This window comes from Juglans microcarpa x Juglans regia, chromosome 4D (assembly GCF_004785595.1).
Source record: "Juglans microcarpa x Juglans regia isolate MS1-56 chromosome 4D, Jm3101_v1.0, whole genome shotgun sequence".
Classification (NCBI taxonomy): Eukaryota; Viridiplantae; Streptophyta; class Magnoliopsida; order Fagales; family Juglandaceae; genus Juglans; species Juglans microcarpa x Juglans regia.
Genome location: NC_054600.1, coordinates 28,046,681 through 28,065,826, shown reverse-complemented (window position 1 = coordinate 28,065,826; position 19,146 = coordinate 28,046,681). Strand labels below are relative to the sequence as shown.

The 19,146-nt window shown below is 36.2% G+C and overlaps 2 protein-coding genes across 2 annotated transcripts; both read right to left on the bottom strand.

The window, feature by feature from the left end:
* Nucleotides 1–1,237: 1,237 nt before the first annotated feature.
* LOC121261701 (alcohol acyltransferase 9) lies at nt 1,238–4,140 on the bottom strand. The gene is made up of 2 exons (XM_041164187.1): nt 3,504–4,140; nt 1,238–2,356 (listed from the first exon to the last, which is right to left on the bottom strand). Exons 1-2 carry the CDS (start codon nt 3,939–3,941, stop codon nt 1,433–1,435), a joined length of 1,362 nt encoding a protein of 453 aa, XP_041020121.1. The 5' UTR covers nt 3,942–4,140; the 3' UTR covers nt 1,238–1,432.
* A 2,463-nt stretch (nt 4,141–6,603) lies between these two features.
* Nucleotides 6,604–17,694, bottom strand: LOC121260811 (AP-4 complex subunit mu-like). Its single transcript, XM_041162841.1, has 13 exons — nt 17,535–17,694; nt 17,080–17,174; nt 12,804–13,007; nt 12,311–12,427; nt 12,084–12,212; nt 11,781–11,907; nt 8,750–8,853; nt 8,557–8,661; nt 8,373–8,467; nt 7,831–7,918; nt 7,591–7,651; nt 7,417–7,490; nt 6,604–6,812 (listed from the first exon to the last, which is right to left on the bottom strand). The coding sequence occupies exons 1-13, from the start codon at nt 17,590–17,592 to the stop codon at nt 6,714–6,716; spliced, it is 1,356 nt and encodes a 451-aa protein (XP_041018775.1). The 5' UTR covers nt 17,593–17,694; the 3' UTR covers nt 6,604–6,713.
* Between the last annotated feature and the right edge of the window lie 1,452 nt (nt 17,695–19,146).

Below are 19,146 nucleotides of genomic sequence, written 5' to 3'. Positions count from 1 at the left end.
AATATTATAATTTTTTTAAACAAAATATTTAAATAAATACGTTAATTTAGTTATTAAACTCATCACAACTTATTATTATAATTTTTTTAATTTTAATATAAAATATAATAAATAATTTATTTTTTTTAAAATTTTAAAATAATAATAATATTAAAAAATAATATTCTAATAATATTTTATTATTTTAATTTAACTTAAATCAATTCAATTTAAAATAATCTTGCGATGGTTTTTCACAAGATTAAAATATGTAAAAGGGTAGCTAGGTCGGAGTAGTACTCCCTATGAAGCAACCTGGACAGTAACCGTACGTGGTCGGGTGGCATTCCACAAAGTCAGCTGGCTAGATGCACGGACTAAAGCACGAGATTAAAACTTGTTACTGTTCATGCACTGATATTTTCTCTTAACTGGAGGACTTTTGGACTCTGCAGAAGAACGTGATGTTTGAACGCAAAAGTATGTTAGATTATTTATAAATAGCAGTAAGATTATCTGTAACTAATAATAAATAATATAAATAAATAATAATAAAATAGTATGAAAATATTCAAAAGCAGTTATATTTTTAAATGAGTTTTGTTATGCAATTATGATTTTTGTATACATCTTATACTTGATAATTTTTTTTAAAAAATATGTACAGTAAATAATAATTGATAAGAAAAATTATTATTTTTAAATAAATCCATATTGACAAACCTTCGCAGCAGGCGGTTACAGTTTGATCAAAGCTCCTCTTTTGTTTGAGAGTCACTATATACAGTAGAGGTTTTATTTATAACAATAAATTTTATAAATTAAAATAATTTAATATAATGTATTAAATTATAAAATTATTTTTATTATAAAATAAATCTAATATATAATGTGATTTATTTGTGTAAAAAACTTTTGTGTCCAGCCCTCCTCAAAAAATTATATCTACTTCAAAAGTAAAGCACAAGGGGTTCCCCTAAACTAGCCAGGGTCACGAGAACATTTTAGTAGTAGTGTTTAGTCTTATATATAACGATATATATAAAGAGATTTAAAAAAAAAAATAGAACATGCACTCATAAAAAATGAAAACGGTGCCGTTTTTAATTTTTTCAACGTCAGACGTTTTCACAGCGCTTGTACCAGGCGACTGCCTATAGCATTTTTCAATATATATTAACGTATTTATTCGTACTGGTAATTTAAGAAGTTGCATGGAACGAGGTTATTTCGAAGCAATTACAAAATTCTAAAACTGGTGAGTCAAATTAATTATATATACTTTTACAAGCTGAAATCACATCATCATGAGTACGTAATTAGTTAGTTGCTCCCACGAATAAGCAATTAATGCTTACATGTTGGTGGCGGCTGGCGGAAAATTGAAGAAGAAAAAAGGCATTGATTTCATGAGGCCGACCTTAAGATCAAGTTATAGATCAGTCCACTATTATCATATTATCTTCCCTTGACATCCGTTAGCATGATCACCTTCTTTATCCAAATTATACTCTTTCATGTAGTACTCGAATTTCTCCACAATGCTCTCCGGCATGGACACGAGCACTCTCACGGCATCAAAGTCACCAACAACCGGCAGAAACAAGCAGTAAATATCGCTCGTTAGAGATCCCATGTGCAGTGGCTTCCCTTCTCCAAAATCTAAGTCCTCTAAGCCCAGCTTAGACCACTGCGATATGACAAAACTTGCAGACAGGTCTGTCCTCGCAGTTTTGTCCTCCAACAGATCGATCATGGATCTTATATAGTCATTGTCCAGAGTGGATTTAGCCTGCTGTACCAGCTTTACACTATTGTGCAAGTTAGCAGAGACCAAGTCCTTGGCATTGGTCTGGGCGCATCCTAGCACGAACCCATTCCCGTAAAACCCTTGTGGCATCTCTGGGATCAACTTTCTCCTGACGTTAACGGAGAAAAGCAGCTTGACATTGTGCGAGGGGGAAAGGTCCAGTGATCTAACCCAGGAGCGCCAGGTGTGGGACGCGAGGGCTTCGAAGGTGGTGCACTTGAGCGATGGCACGCACTGCCCCTTGAGGTGAAGGATATGGGAGGCGGTGAAGGTTAAGGATGCCGGTACGAGCGGCTGAGATTGTAGGAACTTTGCGATGTCCATGATCATGTGGGTATCGTCCTTGGGGTTTGTTCTGGTATATCCAGGATGAGTGAAGTTTACCTGTGGGGGGTTTCGGGGTTTCAACACGTGGCGACTGTGGAGTGGTGCGATTGGTAGATCAAGATTTGGTTTGGTGGTGACGTGAGCCCAGGCGTGTAGAAATTGAGATGTGCCGATGCCATCGCAGAGACAGTGATTGATCGCAGTGCACAGAATCATAGCCCCACAACGGAGATTTGTCACCTGGAAAAAAGGTATAGAAGAGAGGAAAAACAAAACAAAACAAATTGAAGGTAAATTAAACTTACAAAGAAACTTTTTTTTCCTTTTTCTTTTAAAACATTGAAACATATGAAAAAAGATAGTGGGGGTGGAGCCGGGGAACAATGAACATAATACACAAGCAAACCAAAGCTCACCAACCGAGCTCGTGAAAGCAACAGAAGAATGAGGAGAAATTTCAGGGTTTCAGCGGTGAGTAGGGTCCCAGCTTACTTTTTGGTGATTGTGGCGAAAGACCATATATCTATATATAATAATATAAAATATGTATGGTGCAAATATAGTTTATGTCTGTCACTGGATCATAGTCATTAATTTGCCATTATTAGTATTTTGTAACCTTGTCTGAGCTCCCAATCGATCGCAGGCATGATCCCTCGAATAAGACTGCACGGATTTTCCTTTTTTAAAAAAAGAAAAAAGTTGTTTCTATATATGTATTTTCTAGCCAGAAGTAAGAAGCTGGTAGCGGCTGGGTACGGCCACAGTGATTTCACCGAAAGGATAAAATCATGAATGATAGTGGTTTTTATGCACTTGTGTGGTGCTCATGTAGGGTTGGTACTTGGTAGCATCATTTCCAGGTCTGTGTGTATATGCATGACTGAAAGAGAAAGTTCGAGTGGAAGAACTAGTACCCCTGGATCTATATATGTATAATTAATAGAGCACTAAGCTAAGTGGCTATATTAATATATATGCTATGTTCTTGGATTAAATATATAGATTGATGAATGAACAACACGTGGAAAACAATATCATGATTTCCAAAATTATGGAGAGCGCCCAGTGTCTGGATTTTATTTTCAAAATCACCTTGGACTATGTTAATGTTTGTGTTGTTGCAGAAGGGAAAAATCAGAGTTATGGGGTAAAAAGAATTTTGGAGAGCCTTTTTTTTTTTTTTTTTCATGATAAAGATTCACTGGGGAGGGGAACCTACAGACCCGGAATAAAGGAATAGGGAAGCTGTAAGGGAAAGCAAAGAATAGAAAAGGAACATTGCCAGGCAAAAAAAATGACAGAAATAATAAGAAGAATGGAAGGAAATTCGAAAAAATAGCTAGAGCTGAATCAATATTTAAGGAGGAGAGACAAGAAATCGGACCTGAACTACAAGAGGAGGAACATCCAAGAAAGTAAGAGCTTCCACCCTATATAAGAGCTTTCTCAAAGACCTGTTTGGTCTCTTGGAAAGTTCGAGAAGTTCGTCAGCACTGATGTCCATGAAAGCCTCGGCAAAAACAGCACCTTCTCCATTGCAATCTACCTGAAGCTTCTGATCATCCTCAGCACCGGCCCTCAGCCTCCCAGCCAATGGGTAGTAATCCACAAGAACTCTGGAAAGCGAATATTTCAAGCTATCCAAGCCCACAGATTTCTTAAAAAGGTAGAGATATTTAATGGAGAACCGAAGGAACTTTTGGTCATCGAGATTGGAGAGATAGAGGGAATGCTTGGGTGTTGGACTACTAGGGCAGATTAACAGGGGTTGGTTTGGATAACAACAATCTGGGAGTTCCGAAGATTTTGACATATTTGCCATGTATAATATGCTCTCTTGCTCTTGCAGCTTGTTGCCGACGATGTATGTACTTGAAGCCAAAACGAGAGAGACGGAGAGTGATAGAAGGGCGAGGTGTGATAGGGTAGCCTTGTATAGACAAGAGAGCAATGGGTCAATCACAGATCTACGGTTGGATGTGGCGATAGTACGATCAGATTCCCTTGAGGAGTGATGCTAAGGAGAGGGCAGGAGCACTATGCTTAAAATATGCCCTTCCTTTAAGAAAAAGAAAAAATAAAAAATAAAAAACCACAGTCGGACTTTTCCGACTAAATTTGCTTCGCGCACAATGTTAAAGATGATCGGACAGAGTTTATATATGGTTTCAAAATTTACAAATTATAAGCCGTACAAATCTTGGGTTGGGTTAAGTGTGGCCTAATCAACGAATATAATTACCCTGAGAAGCCACCTGTCCACCCTTTGACACGTAGCTTTCAAGGATCACATGTTAGATGAACTCTTCTGATCGATAGTAATGCCACAAAATCATGCCAAGCATAGCTAGAGCTACCTGCACCAACTCCTCCTTCTACCAAAAAATAAATACATGAGCTATTTTATTTTTATTTTTGTTTTTTCTCCAAAGAATGGGGAGGGGGAGGGGACACTGAATAGGTCGCCCATTTTGTTTAGAGTATCGATATATATTTTTACAATACATTTCATAATAATATAATAAAATAAAAATATTTTTATAAAGTATTTTACAAAATTATCATTTATTTAATATATTATTATAAAATATATTGTAAAAAATAATATGTATAAATCATTTTCCTTTATTTAAGGGTCTGCGTAAGTTGACCACAATTCACGAAAGATTCGATTCTATTCTTTGCTTATATATTTCGGTGGCGACGAAAATCTGTTATCTAAAGAGTCGTCTAGTACAGTAAAAGCATCCGTCCTCTCCTCTGAGACTACTCTGATATATTTCGAGTGTGGGACCTTAGGCCTTAGCTCGGAGTCAACTTCGGCGGTCTTGACCGTGCATTCAGAGCATCGTATCTTACGAAGGATGCCACATTGCTATGATTTCTAGACACACGTCCTCCCTGTCTAAAGCCATACTTTCAAACCAAAAACGCCCGCCCTTCCATTCTGGAGACACGTCCAGCTCCCTGGAGGAGAGAGACAATATTTAATTTGATATTACGGTATTTAATCGCAGAGGGAATTAAAAAGTCTAGGCAATAATTTTCCGATCACCTTTTATTTAATTATGTGTTTATTTCCGTTTTATTTGACAACCCGTGATTCCGAGAGCTTGTGAACACCTTTTAACTAAAGAGACCTTTGTCGTCTCACAAAAGCATTTTACAAAAGAATAATTTTAAGTATTTCACCTTATTTTGTTCACTCATTTTAATTGTTTATATATTTAATTTTTAAAATTTTTTTATTTATTGATTAAGAAAATAACTATTAGTATATTTATATATTTTTTATTTTTATAAAAATTTAAACATTTAAAAAAATATTTAAAATAAAAAAAAATACAATTTACACTATAGGCACACTAAGTAGACAAATTGAAAGGACATAGTAGCACTATTATGAATTTTGATATAATACGTTAAATTATAAAATTATTTTTTATTATAAAATACATTTAATATAGCATATAAAGATATATCAATTCGTAATTTTATTTTTATAAATTTTTTTTATGACTATAACATTATCGTGTGTGTATATATATATAATTAACTACTAGAAATGACTGAGCAGTTTAAAAAAAAAAAAAAAAAAAGACTTTGAGCACCTTTTAATGGATAGGCTAAAGTTCACCCTGATGGTTCATTAACTTTTGTCCGTCCCTCTGTCAATCTGTGCGTGCAAAAATAAAGGTTTTTTTTTTAATTAATTAATTAATTTTTCAAGATTATGGCTCTGTAGTTGATACAACACAAGAATGTAGACCGTTAATGCTGCTAGAAACATCGAACAATCTTTATCCAAAAGGTTACTTAGTAGTTTTGAAGTTTCAATAAAGCTTCTCAATCTATTGAAATGATTCCTGCTGTCTCCACTTATTAGTCAATATAAAGAAGTATGAATATATTTGATGTTTCAGAGGAAAAGGGAAGACTCTTTGCCAGAAAAAGCAAAGGAACTAGCACCTGGTTCCCCGGACAATATTAGTAGCAAAATTTTCATGTCAGAAAAATCTAGAGTTTTGAAAAACGAGGAGCTTTTTCTTTTCATGGTTATCTTTCACTCGAAGGGTAGTGAATATTCCTATATCTGGTTTATTTTCTTCACTTTTTGGAATCTATTTCCTTTGAAAGCAATTTTATTTTCTCATATTCCAAAGATATCCGAAAATCAGTCCACCATGATAAATAAATAGATAAATAAATAAGGGAATCTAGTTCCTGACAAATCTATCTTAAATTTTGAGGCATATATGCGAAATGCGTATCAGAGATATTAGAGTTAGTATAGATGCAGAGTTTTTTTAATTTATTCAATTGCTGATGAAAACCAACTTCCAAGTGTAGAATCAAACTTATTTCCATCGTCTATCATTATGAGTTTTTTGAGTCAGAAGTATAGATGCGAACTAAAGCTGTCTAATCTAAAGATTTTCTCACTCTACCAAATTGCGCGCAGCAAAAGCGGTACTGCTCCTCCATTCACAAAAATTCCCAATTTCAATTTTTATTAGAAGGATCATCCCAATTTCAATAGCCAGAGAACAAAAACCAGAAAAATAAAACTCGCGGGAAATATAGATTTATATGATCATAATCGAGCAACATAAGAATTCGCCTGTGTGACATATCTCACCCATCGATAAAGATTGTCACTCTTTGTCTTCTTTGCTATCTGCAAGTACTTAACCTGCAGCAGAAAAGATGGAGAAATGGGCGCCTTAAACCATTGACAACGAGATGAAATAAAGAATGAAATATTGAAGAGTAACCATCATATTTTATGGCAGTTTCGTAGTACCCTAGTAATGGGCATCAGTATGGATTTATATAATAAGACCGCATTTTTCACACTGAATTTGACCGATTACCAAACCAAGGTCAACAAGTCTTTTAAGTAAGAAATCTGTCGTATGCGGTTTGGGTTTTCTTTCAAACTTAAGAACTACGAAAGAGAAACTTTTTGATGACGATGAACTCCAGATATTGCAAACAACAAAAGAGAGACACAAAACTCCCACATAATTGCTGTCACAAAGAGCATCACCAGTGCAACTGTGAGAAATCCTCAAGTCTAAGGGGGGACCCATAACCTCTTAAAAGGCAAGGTTGTGTATTTCTATACAACCGTCACCTTTTGTTTTTTATACAACCATCACATATATACTTCTGGTAGATTCTATCACAACTAGATCTGGTACACATTTTCAACAAAAATGCTAGTGAAGCTATGATGAGTTCATTATCATAGTGGTACACAATCAGGACCCTAACCAATCAAGTTAGCTTTTTACCTGAAGCCTTGAAGCATTGTACATTGGTATTGTGAAGGTCATGCTAACAGGTCCAGATTCCTTCACAATATTTCCTATGATAGAAAATTGAACATAAAATCATAAGCCTTCATGACAATGAAAACATATATACATCACAAATTACAAAGATAAGGTAGGTAGACAATATCTTACCATGTGATTCCTGTGAGAATGTCAGCTTTGCACGCAGAGTATGTTCAGATCCGCCAACAATCTACAATTTAATGCACCGATTAATCCTCGCTCTCAACACAGAATACTCATAATAAATGTTAAAATGAAACTGAGGGCAGCAAAATTGTGACAAACAAAAGAGATTAAAATGTTTGAGTGCGAGTGCGAGTGCATGGGTATGTTGTGGGGGAGAGAGAGAGAGAGAGAGAGAATTCTTGCCTTCTTTAAGCTCCATTCAAGTCTTTTATTTGCTTCCTTAAAATCGGTTGTGTTTCCAACTGCTCCAGGCTCCAACTCAAAACTAACTCTGCATTTTTTTCCCGAGAACAAATTCCAAAATTTGATTTTAGACTTCATTTTTTAGTCTGATCTCCTTCTTCCCTTTCTCGCCATAAAGGCTCTTATATAAATAACAAATAGGGAGGCAGAAGTGATCAAGTTAAAAAGTATTCTAAAGAAAAAGTTTTGTTTTATGTTCCCGTCTTTGGTTTACATTTAAAGCCTCTTCGCAATATTTTTCCCATCCAAGTCCCCTATCATGAAAATTATGTGCCATTCCAAGAGAGGCTTCACATGAAACTGGGCATTAAAGTCTGACTGGCATTGCTCATGGATAAATTCCAAGGGAGAGTTCATAATAAAAGTCACTCTAGTGTAAATGGTGAAAAGCAAAGAGCCATTCAAGCTTGTAGTATGGGTACCAAAACATGCACCAAATGTTGAAAATTACAATTGGTGTAGCAAGGTGAAAAAAGAAATACCTAGTAGTATATGTTGGCAGTGGCATCTGTACTAGAATTGTATTTGCAGTGATGCTTGAGGAAAACTCAGCACGCACTTTCAGAATCACTTCAGCCTAAGAGAAAAAAAGAAAAATTAAAAGCTTCTAATCTTCTAATATGGAGTATGTAACAAATGATTTCATTAGAGGGAAATTCTACTCACCTTCAGTGGTCCTGCTTCTTCAATCAATGTGTTAATACGAAAAGGAGGCTTGAATTCCTGAGTCATGCGGTAGTTCATGACAGGAAATTCACCATCTGGTGGTACCTATTTTATAATGATTTCATATATTATGCTTAGCACAAACAGTAAATTTAAGTGTCTCTGAAAATACAAGCTCTTGTCAGTCACTCACCAGGGTCAGAGTCCTGTCGTCTTCAAAGCTGTCAAGATGCACAGATTCATGGAAATTACAATCATCTAGGATCACTGCACCTGAACCATATGAACTACCATAATCTGTATAAGGCAACACAATGATATTATATGAGGAAGATTTAATAGATAGGTGAACATTCTTTTTGTAGAAATAGCCAGGATCAACCCCACATCACACTCAAAAAAAATCGTAGCAGAGTAGACTACCACAACAATGTGTATTACTACATAACATAAAAAGAGGGAGAGAAGTTTTGGGGGGGGGGGGGGGGGGGTGAGTAATTGCTTGTGTAGAGTGTATTGATAGGGTCAGCCAGGACAACGATGGTGAGCTTATATTTAGCTGGGAATCAATTTTGGAGTAATCAATTCAAACCCTTTCTTGGGAAAATATGGTAAGTACATATAGTGGTCATGACAATACAGATACAAGTTTATTTTTATTTTTATTGGCGACAATACAGATAAAGATGATTACCCCATATTCATCACATAACATGTAACACCTCTTGGAGAGCTCTACCAGTGACACAATTCTAGGCTTGAGCTCTATAAGCAAACTAAAAAGCATTCTTCCCACATTTTGAGGAGATGGAGGTTTATGAGGTAGTGAGGAAAATGGTTAAAGACAAGGCGTCGGTCCTGATGGTTTTACCATGGGCTTCTTTCAATCATGTTGGGGTGTATTAAAAGATAATCTTATGATGGTGTTTCAGGAATTTTACTCGGCTGGCAAGTTTGAGAAAAGCCTTATACCACTTTTCATGCTTTGATACCAAAGAAGGTAGGGGCCTCAGTGATTAAGGAGTTTCGGCCCATTAGCTTAGTGAATGGGGTATACAAGATTATCTCTAAGATGCTAGCGAAATGCCTAAGTGAGGTTGTGGGGAAGATAATTTCAAAACTCCAAAATGCATTTGTAAAGGATAGACAAGTTTTAGATGCAGTTCTTATTGCAAATGAATGCATAGATAGTAGACAGAAAGCCGGTGCTATAGGGATTATTTGCAAGCTAGACATGGAAAATGCATATTACCATGTTAATTGGGACTTTCTTTTTTATCTTCTAGGGAGATATGGTTTCGGGGAGAAATGGCGTTCATGGATCCAGTGGTGCATAACAGTAGTGAAATTTTCAGTACTGATAAATGGAAGCCCAACTGGTTTTTTTAAGAGTACACGAGGTTTAAGACAAGGAGATCCGTTATCCCCATTACTCTTTGTTATCGTGATGGAGGCGTTGAGCAGAATGACCTCAGCTCTGGTTGCAAATGGTTTTGTGGCGGGCTACTCGATTGGATCTCCAGATGGGGACTTATTAACATTTTGCATTTGTTATTTGCAGATGACACACTTTTCTTTTGTGACGCAGATCATTACCAGGTTCGAGTTCTGAAGGCCCTTCTCCTCTGTTTTAAAGTAGCTTTCGGGTTGAAAGTTAACCTGGACAAATAAGAGATGACGCCTATTGGAGGGGTACAACATATCAGACAGTTGGCTAGTACTTTGGGGTGTTAGATTGGCTCGTTACCTATGACTTATCTTGGACTTCTACTGGGAGCCGCCTCAAGAGCAGTTACATTATGGGACAAGGTGATTGAGAAAGTAGAGCACCGACTAGCAAGATGGAAGAGACTGTACCTGTCAAAAGGGGGTAGGATTACTCTGATCAAAAGTACTTTATCTAATTTACCAACCTATTTTTTGTCCCTATTCCATATTCCAGCAAGTGTCGTCTTGAGAAACTTCAAAAGAACTTCTTGTGGGGTGGAGTGGGGGAGAAATTCAAATTTTCACCTCGTCAAGTGAGAGAAGGTATGTAGCCCTCTCTCGAATGGTGGTTTAGGCATTAGAAATATGAGATCTTTCAATCGGACATTACTTGGGAAATGATTGTCATATAAGAAGAGGGTGGGAGGTTTTTTCTCATCACACACTAGATTCCACCTAGGAGAGGGAACTAAAATTAAATTCTGGTATGATACTTGGTGTGGCAATGGTGCTCTAAAAGATACATTTCGGGAGCAAATTCAGTAGAACATCAATTTCAGTAGGGTTGCACAAGATTGAGAAGTTAGTAGTTTTGAAGCCTTTTACAGCCTTTTGTGTTCCATAAACCCAAGAAACACAGATGATAGGTTGTGGTGGATACCTACAGCTAAAGGTTCCTTCTCAGTTAGCTCTTTTTATTAGTCCATCACTCAAGAGCCTCGCACTCAGTTCCCATGGAGAAAGCTTTGGAGACATAAGGCGCCACCCAAAGCGGTGTTTTTTGTGTGGATTGCTTCCTTGGGTAAGATCCTCACAACCGATAATTTGAGGAAACGTGGGGTGATCATCGCTGATTGGTGTTGTATGTGTCGGAAGGGGGGGGGTGAATCTGTGGACCATCTTCTACTACATTGTGAGTCAGCTAGAGGGTTATGGAATGAGGTTCTTGGTAGAGTAGATTTGGCTTGGTTTATGCCTGAAACAGTTGTGGCGGTTTTGGCCAGCTGGACAAGCTTGAGAGGTATTCAACAGATTAAAGCCGTGTGGAGGATGATCCCTATATGCATCATGTGGTGTTTGTGGCAGGAGCGCAATGAATGGACGTTCGAGGACAAAGAGAGATCGATGGAGGAATTGAAAGTTTTCTTTCTTAGAACTCTTTATACTTGGGCCATTGTTGTTGACTTTAATGGCCTAGAATTTCATGATTTCCTCATCTCTATTGCTCTTACTTAGCTAGGACAAACTATACATGTATCAGGCTTTGCCTATTCTTTGATTAATATAATTTATTTACTTATAAAAACAAAAAAACAAAAAAGCATTCTTCCCACACTCACAACAAGTAATACATGCATACACACATATCAACATGTCAAATGCTCCAGTACACCTTTTCGACTTAAGATTATCACATAATTCATCGTATAAACCACATGTCAGATGAATAACCTGAAAGAATTAAATAAACAAAGGACAGAGCATTTGAGAAAGATTTCCATGGCGTAGAGAAATACCATAGATTGACCTTCCACCCCTTCCTATACTCAGGTCATCATTAAGGGCAAGCCGAATTTCTGGATTCCCTGTAAGATAACTCTTCATTTGAATGGTGCCATCGATCTCAGAAGTTAGTATATATCCCTGCATAACCCACAGTATATAAGTAAAAATGCTTGAAGTCCCATCTGAAGATTAAATAAGCAAACTATTTATCCCTGAAAAATAAGCTCGATGCAGTTTGTGGGGGTTTTGGTTTAAGTTTAATGCCAATAACTGGTAGTACTAGAAGAACAAAGCAAGGAAACAACAATACTCACGCTAGAGCTGAATGTCACACTTATTTTCTCAATTATGTCGACAAAAATTTCCTCCCTCTTCCTACCACCAGGTTCATTTGCCACAACAGATTTCGTAACAGCTGTCCCAGGCATTCGTTTGGTCCCTTGCTGCAGACATGAGTTTAATTAGTCCATAAAACCATATACAAGTCGGAAATGTAGACCCTTCACGGCACTAGTATGCAATTGATAACATAAATTAGTACCATAAATATGGCAGCGGGTCCAAGTGATGGCAAACGTGCCACATCAACCATAATTGGCTCGTTAAAAATGTATGACTTCAAAACCTCAGTTGATGTTGTTTCCACATAGCCAAAATCCTGGCAGAAAGAGAGAACAGCAAGAGACACAAAACAATTACAATTAAAAACAAATAAAAGGGAGAGTTATTAAAAAGAGAGAGAACAGTGACACAGATACACTCAAGTAAAAACTAATGGTTCTTAAATTCAACATAGGTGATGGCTAGGAGGGGGAGACAATGTGGGAAAACATAAATTGGATGCCAACACGATTTCTTTTCAAAAGGTCAACATCCGCCTATATGAACGAGTAAATTAGTTTGTATCAACAATAAGACTGGAGAACATCTAACTTTTAAATCTGCCTGTGAGATCAACAAGAACAGAGATCATATAACTTTTCAACAGTCATTCTAACAAAGCTGGACATGAAAAAAACGACAACCAAACTTACAATGACTTCATCCAGCAACTCATATACAAGCACAAAGTTTTTGCGCAACGAATCTTCATTGAGTACACCAAGGTAATCTTTGATGACGCGTGCAATTCTTTGTAGAAGTTCCAAAACAAGAGAAGGTGACACATTAACTCTTGTTGTAGCAACAAATAACAATCCAGCAACCTTGACATGGAAGTAGTTAACACCATCTACATTCTGTTGACAACATGGATAAATGAGAAAATTATCAGGATGGATAATTAGGGGATACATGATATCATAGGATACATAATAGAATATAAAACCGTCACGTAAGTTAATTACCTTTCTCCACATATATTACTAAATAACGTGCCCTAAAATAAATGAACAAAATAGTCTGTCCATGTAATACAATATTACACTATTTAAGTTAGAAAGGTTCTCTCTACTTACAAAGCACTGGGCATACTGGGAAAGGAACTTTTCTTTTCAAGAAAGCATATACGTAATAGATTCAGAAATAATACCAAGTTGAGGTAACTCTACTGTTTTTTTTTTTTTTTGATAAGTAATAAGAAACTTTATTCCCAAGAATAGGCAAAGCCCAAGTACACGGGACATATACAAAGGAAATACCTACATCTCTCTAAAAACAAAAGAAAATCTAAAACAAATTCTGAAAGTTAACATCATCCATTACAAGAGTTTTAGCCCACAAACACAAAGTACTAAAGAAAAATCCCTAAGTTCCCCATTGGATGTTCTCTGTCTTCAAAACATCTCCCATTCCTTTCAAGCCATAGATACCACATGAGACATGAAGGAATCATCTTCCAAATATCAACAGCATACTTTCCTCCCTTTGATCCATACCAACCTGCCAATAGATCCACGACATCCTTAGGCATCACCCAAAGTAAACCTGTCCGATTAAAAACCTCATTCCACAAAAACATGGCCACTACGCAGTGCAGAAAAAGATGATTAACAGATTCTCCATCCTTCTTGCACATGACACACCAATCAGCTATGTACATACCTCTCCTCCTAAGGTTATCAGTTGTCAAAACTTTGCCAAGGGATTCCACTCAACTGAAAAAAGCCACCTTGGAAAGAACCTTCACTCTCCAAATATTTTTCCAAGGGAACTCACAGCTTCTGTGGCAGGTTAATAAGCTGTAAAAAGAAGAAACAGAGAACTTGAAATTTCCTGTATGAACCCACAGCATGCTGTCCTCCCTTCCTAGCATCACCTTAGAACAATAAAGTCTTTCCAAAAAAGCAGTAACATCATCCACTTCCCAATCATTAGCATCCCTAATAAAATCAACATTCCACTGAATATTATTATCAATGCATGAGAAAGAATGTTCCACAGCTGCAGTTTGATCCCTTGCAATCCTAAAAAGAGAGGGAAAGTCCGACTTATGCGTAGAATGCCCATACTAAATGTCATGCCAAAAAAGAATTCTCTTCCCATCTCCCCCACCTTCAATTTAATATGATTAGAGAATTCCCCCAACCTTTTCGAATGAACTTCCACAAACTCACCCCATACGCACCTCTAACGTCTTTTGAGCACCAACCTCCCCACAAACTTCCATATTTTACATCAATAACATTTTTCCACAAGGCATTTCTCTCCAAGTGATATCTCCAAAGCCATTTCCCAAGTAGTGCTCTATTAAACAATCTCATGTTTTCTATCCCCAACCCACCACAATTAATCGGTTGACAAATCTTTTTCCAACTAACCAAATGGAACTTTTTTTCTTTTCCTTTACCACCCCACAAAAAATTCCGATATAAACTCTCAATTCTTCTTTCTACCCTTGCCAACAACGGGAAAGGAGATAAAAAAATACGTAGGAAGATTAGACAAAGTACTTTTTATCAATGTTAATCTTCCCCCTCTAGACAAGTAAATAATTTTCCAACCAGCTAACCTCTTTTCAATTTTCTCAATCACCCCATCCCAAATAGTAACTGATTTATGTGAAGCCCCCAAAGGAAGACCGAGATATCTCATAGGAAGCGAAGAAATTCTACAACACAATATATTGGCCAGGTCTGAAATATTCTAAATGGAACCCATGGGAACTATTTCAGATTTGGATAAATTAACTCTTCACCCCGAGACAACTTCAAAACACAGCAGAAGTGCTCTTAAAGCACGAAGATGATCAGAATTGGGCTCACTAAATATCAATGTATGATCAGCAAATAATAAGTGAGAGACTTTTAAACTATTCTGGGCCTCATCACCCACCACAAAGCTCGACAAAAAATTACCATCCACCACCTGCTCAATCATTATACTCAAAGCATCCATAATCATAACAAAAAGGAAGGGAGAAATGGGACCATGTGGCCTCAAACCACGCAAGCTATTAAAGAATCCAACCGGAGAACCGTTTGCCAAAATTGAAAATCTCGACGTCGAAACACAATGCTTAATCCACGAACACCATTTTTCACCAAAACCATATCTCCTAAGCAAATAGAAAAGGAATTCCTAGCTAACATGGTCATAAGCCTTTTCCATATCCATTAAAATACCAGCTTTCTCCTTTTTAATTCTACTCTTCAAACATTCATTTGCAATTAAAACAGAATCTAAAATTTGTCTCCCCCTTACAAAAGCATTTTGAGATTTCACAATAATCCTCTCCATCACCCTGCTCAAGCAGTTGGCCAGCATCTTAGAAATGATTTTATACACTCCATTTACCAAACTAATAGGCCGAAAATCTCTCATCTCCACAGCCCCTACCTTTTCCGGAATGAGTGCAATGAAAGTCGCATTAAAACTCTTCTCAAATCTCATATACGAATGAAATTCAAAAAACACCTTCATGATATCTTCTCGTACAATGTTCCAGCATGCTTGACAAAAGACCAAAGAGAACCCATCCGGGCCCGGAGCCTTATCCCTATCCATACCCCTAACCAGTAACCACGTTAAGAACTTCTTCTTCTTCAAACTCTCTCTCCAACCATTCAGCTTCAAACTGATCAATAGAATCAAAACATAGTCTGTCCAGGTTAGGTCTCCAACAAAAATATTCCGAAAACAGCTTCTCATAAAAATTCACTATGTGAGCCTTAAAATCTTCTTGAACCGTAATAAGTCGATCCTCATCTCAAAGGACCTCAATCTTGTTATTTCTTCTATGAGAGTTCGCCATTTGATGAAAAAATTTAGCGCACCTAGCACCTTCCTTCAACCACAACACCCTAGATTTTTGCCTCCAAGAAATTTCCTCCATCGACGCTATATTTTCCAATTCAGAAACCACCACTATTTTTTTCCCTATCCTCCCCCGAAAAAGCCCCTTGCATCTCCTTATCCTCCAAGCCTCGCAACTCTTCCAAAAGAACCTTCCTCTTGCTGTCCAAATTCCCAAACACCTCTTTATTCCACCTCTTCAAATCATTTTTAAGAGCTTTCAATTTTCCAGCCAGAACAAAACTTGGAGTGCCTGAAAAATTATACGAAGTCCACCATCTTCTCACCCTATCCACAAATCCCTCATCCTTCAGCCACATATTTTCAAATTTAAAATACCTACGCCCACCCTCAATTCCACCACAATCCAACATAATAGGAAAATGATCAGAACACAATCTTGGCAATATTTTCTAACTCAAACCCGAAAAATGAGCCTCCCAAGAGGATGAAACCAGAAACCTGTCCAGCCTAGAACAAGTCCTGCCATTTGTCCACGTATAATCTCCTCCCACCAATGGTAAATCAATCAGGTTTAACTCAAAAATTAAATCTGAAAAAGTAGTCATTGCACACGAAAAGTGGGAATCTCCCACTCTCTCACTAGAAAAGCGAGTAAGATTAAAATCCCCACCAAAACACCAAGGTAAATTCCACCAACCACATAAACCCGAAATTTCATCCCATAAGATACTCCTTTTACTATCCATATTAGGACCATAAACTCCAGCAAACTCCCATTCAAACCCATCCTCTATACTCTTGAAATGACACACCACCAAGAATTCCCCCACATAATGATCCATCAACTCCACCACCCTCCTATTCCACATTATTAAGATGCCTCCCGAAGCCCCTTTTGACACTAACTCAACCCATCCCACACTATTACAATTCCACAAACTATGAACAATAGCTTGATTCACTCTTTTCAACTTTGTTTCTTGAAGGCATATAACTCTGCTTTGAGGACGCAAAAGCATATACATACAGAAATGACCTCGGCTATACAGCCCATGTGCAGCAGAAAGATGAAAGTATTACTGCCTATGGGAAATTAACAGGTAAAATACCTACAAAGATAGGTGGCGCATCTCCGTCTCCATCCTCTTTCCAAAACTTCACTTTACGGAAAAATATCTCGGCACTTCCCTTCTGTACCTCACCACGATCTGCATTTCATTTAACAGAAAATGCTGAATATGCATCATAAAACTCAATCACACGCACCAGATTCCTTAATAACATTCATCCACAACAAACATTAGGTTATAATCTTATAAATCATACACAGCTTACAATAATTACCTCTCAGGCTTTCAAAGAGTTTTCTTTAGGTACCATATGCATAAATTTTTAGGACTTGAATTAGATAAATCAGGAAAATTTAACTCGAAATTAGGTGCGTATAAACTCAGACCAAATAGCTAAAAATCCAACTATCTGAGTTGTGTAACAGCAATAATAAAATCTGAAATTCAGAAGGGTGAAAAGTGGAGATTCACGGCAAATAGAGGAAGAGAGAGACTCACAGTCACGGAAGACAATGTTGTCGCCTCTCTGCGACAGCACGAAGAACTGCGAGATCATCGTTGAGTCCTTCCGCCGATTGCTCTCGTTTCTTCGCTCCTACTGCTTCTCTCGGTTCAAGTCCAGACTCAACGTCTATCCAACGAATAGTTACATGCCACGTTGGGAGAGATCACGAGACAAGCACGTGGCACTCGATCAACGGCGCCACAACCGATCGTTGTGACAAATGACAACAATCATAAGCCGACAAAAATTGCTGTATAAATTGTTTTCGCAGCGATTTGTCAAAATAGTTGCCAATTCAAACTAATTACGACGATGTAAGTTGCTTTATTAACTTCGTGCTCGATTTTCAGACTCAATTTTGTGCAAACTTTTGGGATATTGAAGTTGGAATATAAAAGGATTTTACATTATACAACATTCATGTATAGCACAATTTAATTTTTAAAATTTAAAATTTATTTTCTCAATTAAATTTTGTCATGCAGATATGGTATATGGTGTGAAGACATTCACATCAAATTATTTATATAAAAGAAAAATTATATTTACAGTTTTAGAATGTGTTAATTTCGTAAATTCCCTTTAAAAAAAGTGATTAATCTAAGATTTACGTAACAAAATTATTTTTTACTAATACCCCACAGTTTTTTCAAGGGAATGCAAGGGACTAAAATTGTATATTTTGTTTCAATTAATATTTCTAATATTTTTTTGTCACAATTAATATTTTATTTCCTATATATTTGTTAATGAGAAGATGATAGAAGATTTTTATTAAAAATATATCATATCAAGGAATAAAAAACTAAAAAATAAGAATACGAGGATAAAATAATAGAAGTGTAAGATTTATTGTTATTTTAATATTTCATCTTAATTTATCTTTGAATTTGATTGAAAAAAAAAGTTTTAGTTCCATAAAAGTTTTATAAAAATAAATTTACAATAATTTATAATATGTCATATTATATTGAGTCACATTAATTTATGAATTTATTTTTATAAAAATAATTTTATATTTTTTATTAAAAAAATCGATGTTATGTTATATAAAGATCAAATAAATTTAGTTGTTACTTAAAAAAAATAGTTGTTAATGAATTATATCGAGTAATTTTTGCTAAATATAAACCTTCTATAGAAAAACACAATTATTAAGCCTTACTTACGATTTGACGGATAAGTGATGTCATTGGGCAGACAGGTTGGTCAGGACCACCTAATTCCGGTGGATCAATCAAGGTTTAGGATTTTTCAATTTTCTAATGCGAACAAACGGAGAATATTCCCATGTACGAAAAATCTGATTCACTCCGTCAAGCTTTCAAGTTCGAACAAAGCTCATGATGCTCATTCTTAAAAACAAAGCTCATGATGCTCATCTCAATTTTAAGAACATTAGCATTGAATTTGTTAAATACTTTTTCATTTTTATATTTAACTAATTTTAACAATAATTTATCCATATTAAATTAATTAAAAATCTTTTATTTTAAATATATGTTACGGTAATTTTATTTTTTCTTTTAAAAATAAAAAGTTATGTGGTAAGTTTAAACTCATTATTTATTATATTTCGACTCATTCTCTCTCCTGCGATACTTT

What these genes read in the sequence shown, in the direction of transcription:
- LOC121261701 (XM_041164187.1), bottom strand. Translation starts at nt 3,941, where the DNA reads ATGGCAAATATGTCAAAATCTTCGGAACTCCCAGATTGTTGTTATCCA. An exon ending in TTCCTCCTCTTGTAGTTCAG is followed by an intron (nt 2,357 to 3,503) that starts GTCCGATTTCTT and finishes CCTTTTTTCCAG; the next exon opens with GTGACAAATCTCCGTTGTGG.
- LOC121260811 (XM_041162841.1), bottom strand. Translation starts at nt 17,592, where the DNA reads ATGATCTCGCAGTTCTTCGTGCTGTCGCAGAGAGGCGACAACATTGTC. An exon ending in GAGATGCGCCACCTATCTTT is followed by an intron (nt 13,008 to 17,079) that starts GTAGGTATTTTA and finishes TGTTGTCAACAG; the next exon opens with AATGTAGATGGTGTTAACTA. An exon ending in ACAATGCTTCAAGGCTTCAG is followed by an intron (nt 6,813 to 7,416) that starts GTAAAAAGCTAA and finishes TTTCTGCTGCAG; the next exon opens with GTTAAGTACTTGCAGATAGC.